This window comes from Bidens hawaiensis, unplaced genomic scaffold (genome assembly GCF_021521415.1).
Source record: "Bidens hawaiensis isolate Kalapana, Puna unplaced genomic scaffold, B.hawaiensis_p1.1 tig00008946_1, whole genome shotgun sequence".
Classification (NCBI taxonomy): Eukaryota; Viridiplantae; Streptophyta; class Magnoliopsida; order Asterales; family Asteraceae; genus Bidens; species Bidens hawaiensis.
Window position 1 is genome coordinate 31,447 of NW_027491650.1, and position 1,628 is coordinate 33,074.

Here is a 1,628-nt window from a genome sequence, read left to right on the forward strand (position 1 = left end):
GTAAAATATAAGTATAAATAAATATTAAATCATAAAAGAAAGAGATCGGATCAGAGAAACGGGTACCTGGGTCGGGTCGGATTCAGGGCAGATGTCACAGCTTATTACTCCAAAGATGTTCAACCAAATCCGATCGAAGGCTGAAATTCGTTTCCCTTTTTTGTGTTTTTAATAAATCAAGTTTCTCATCTTCGTTTAGTGTTCAGATCGGCTCTGGCTCATAGTTGTACTCGCCTTGGCAAATTGCTCTACCAGAGTCCTCAAATATCATATTATGCAAGATAATGCAAGTGTACATTATGTTTCTTAACTTATCCATTTGTTGAAAACGAGCTAGTTGTCTAATGATAGACCAACGTTTCTTTAATACCCCGAATGACCTTTCGATGTCTTTTCTGGCTGACTCGTGTTTTTTCTTGAAATACTGACGTTTATTGTTAGTCGGGCATGTAAAGCTAGGACCAATGTGGCCCACTCCGGATAAATACCGTCGACTAGATAATATCTGTATCCATAGTTGACATCGTTCGTGGAAAATGAGGTGTCGGGTGAGACTCTGTCTATGAGGCGGTCAAAAATAGGGAACGCATTAATCACAGCTACATCATTGTTTGCACCTGGCATCCCAAAAAGCGCATGCCATATCCAAAGATCAAATGATGCAGCCGCCTCAAGCATAATTGTTGGGCCATCATGATCACCCCGATGATATTGACCTTGCCAAGCAACTGGACAGGCTTCCCAAGGACAGTGTGTGCAATCGAGGCTACCAAGCATCCCGGGAAAACCGTGTCTTTGTTGATGCACCTCGTATATTTTTTGTACATCACTTTGAGTCGGCTTGCTCAAATATTTTTTATGATATAGTTGAGGAATACATAAGTTTAAAAAATGTTATAAAATTCATACCCAAAATTTTAAGGCTTCGAAATAAATAATTAGAATAATAATAATCACATTCGAAGAATGTGTGAAGTGCCTCACGAGCCACTATCTCTGACATCTGTAAATACTCTTCCATGGCGTCACTCGCAGTTCCGTACGCTAGTTGACGAATTGCCGCCGTGCATTTTTGCATACGAGAAAATCCCGGTTTACCTCTCAATTCGGTCGTCCAGAAAATCAATCCCGGGGCACCCAACCATCCACCGCGCCGGTCGTCCAGAAGGCGCCTCCCTCCCTCCGCGCCCCCCGGCGGTGTTCCCCCTCCATCGGCGCTCAAAAAGCACTTCCACGGCGCCCATAGCAACCAGTCTTATTGTGGTTTAAAGCTTTTATTGCTTTCCACATGTTGGCATTGATAATTATAATCCCGATTCGTCAAAAATAAAACTGAGAGGTGGCTAGGAAGGGGAGGATAAAGAGGAGATCAATTCAAATCTATCAATTTAATTTTAAAGTTTATTTAATTTTATGTTTATCTTTTATTTTAAATTAGTCTCCAAGTTCAAGTCAAACTCATATTTGTTAAGTTTATAAATAGAGTCTTTATTTGAAGTTATAAGTTGAAAAGTTCTGAAGTTAAAAAATAAAAACCCAACCCTGTTTTCTTTCGAGTTCCGATTTCAACAATTTATGTAGCATCACTTTATTTAATATATTGTTTGATACAAATCCCATCACAAAAG

The 1,628-nt window shown here is 39.7% G+C and overlaps 1 protein-coding gene across 1 annotated transcript; it reads right to left on the bottom strand.

Moving 5' to 3' along the window:
• Window positions 1-363: 363 nt before the first annotated feature.
• On the bottom strand, window positions 364-777 carry LOC143530439 (uncharacterized). Its single transcript, XM_077025979.1, has one exon. The coding sequence runs from the start codon at window positions 775-777 to the stop codon at window positions 364-366; it is 414 nt and encodes a 137-aa protein (XP_076882094.1).
• Window positions 778-1,628: the final 851 nt, after the last annotated feature.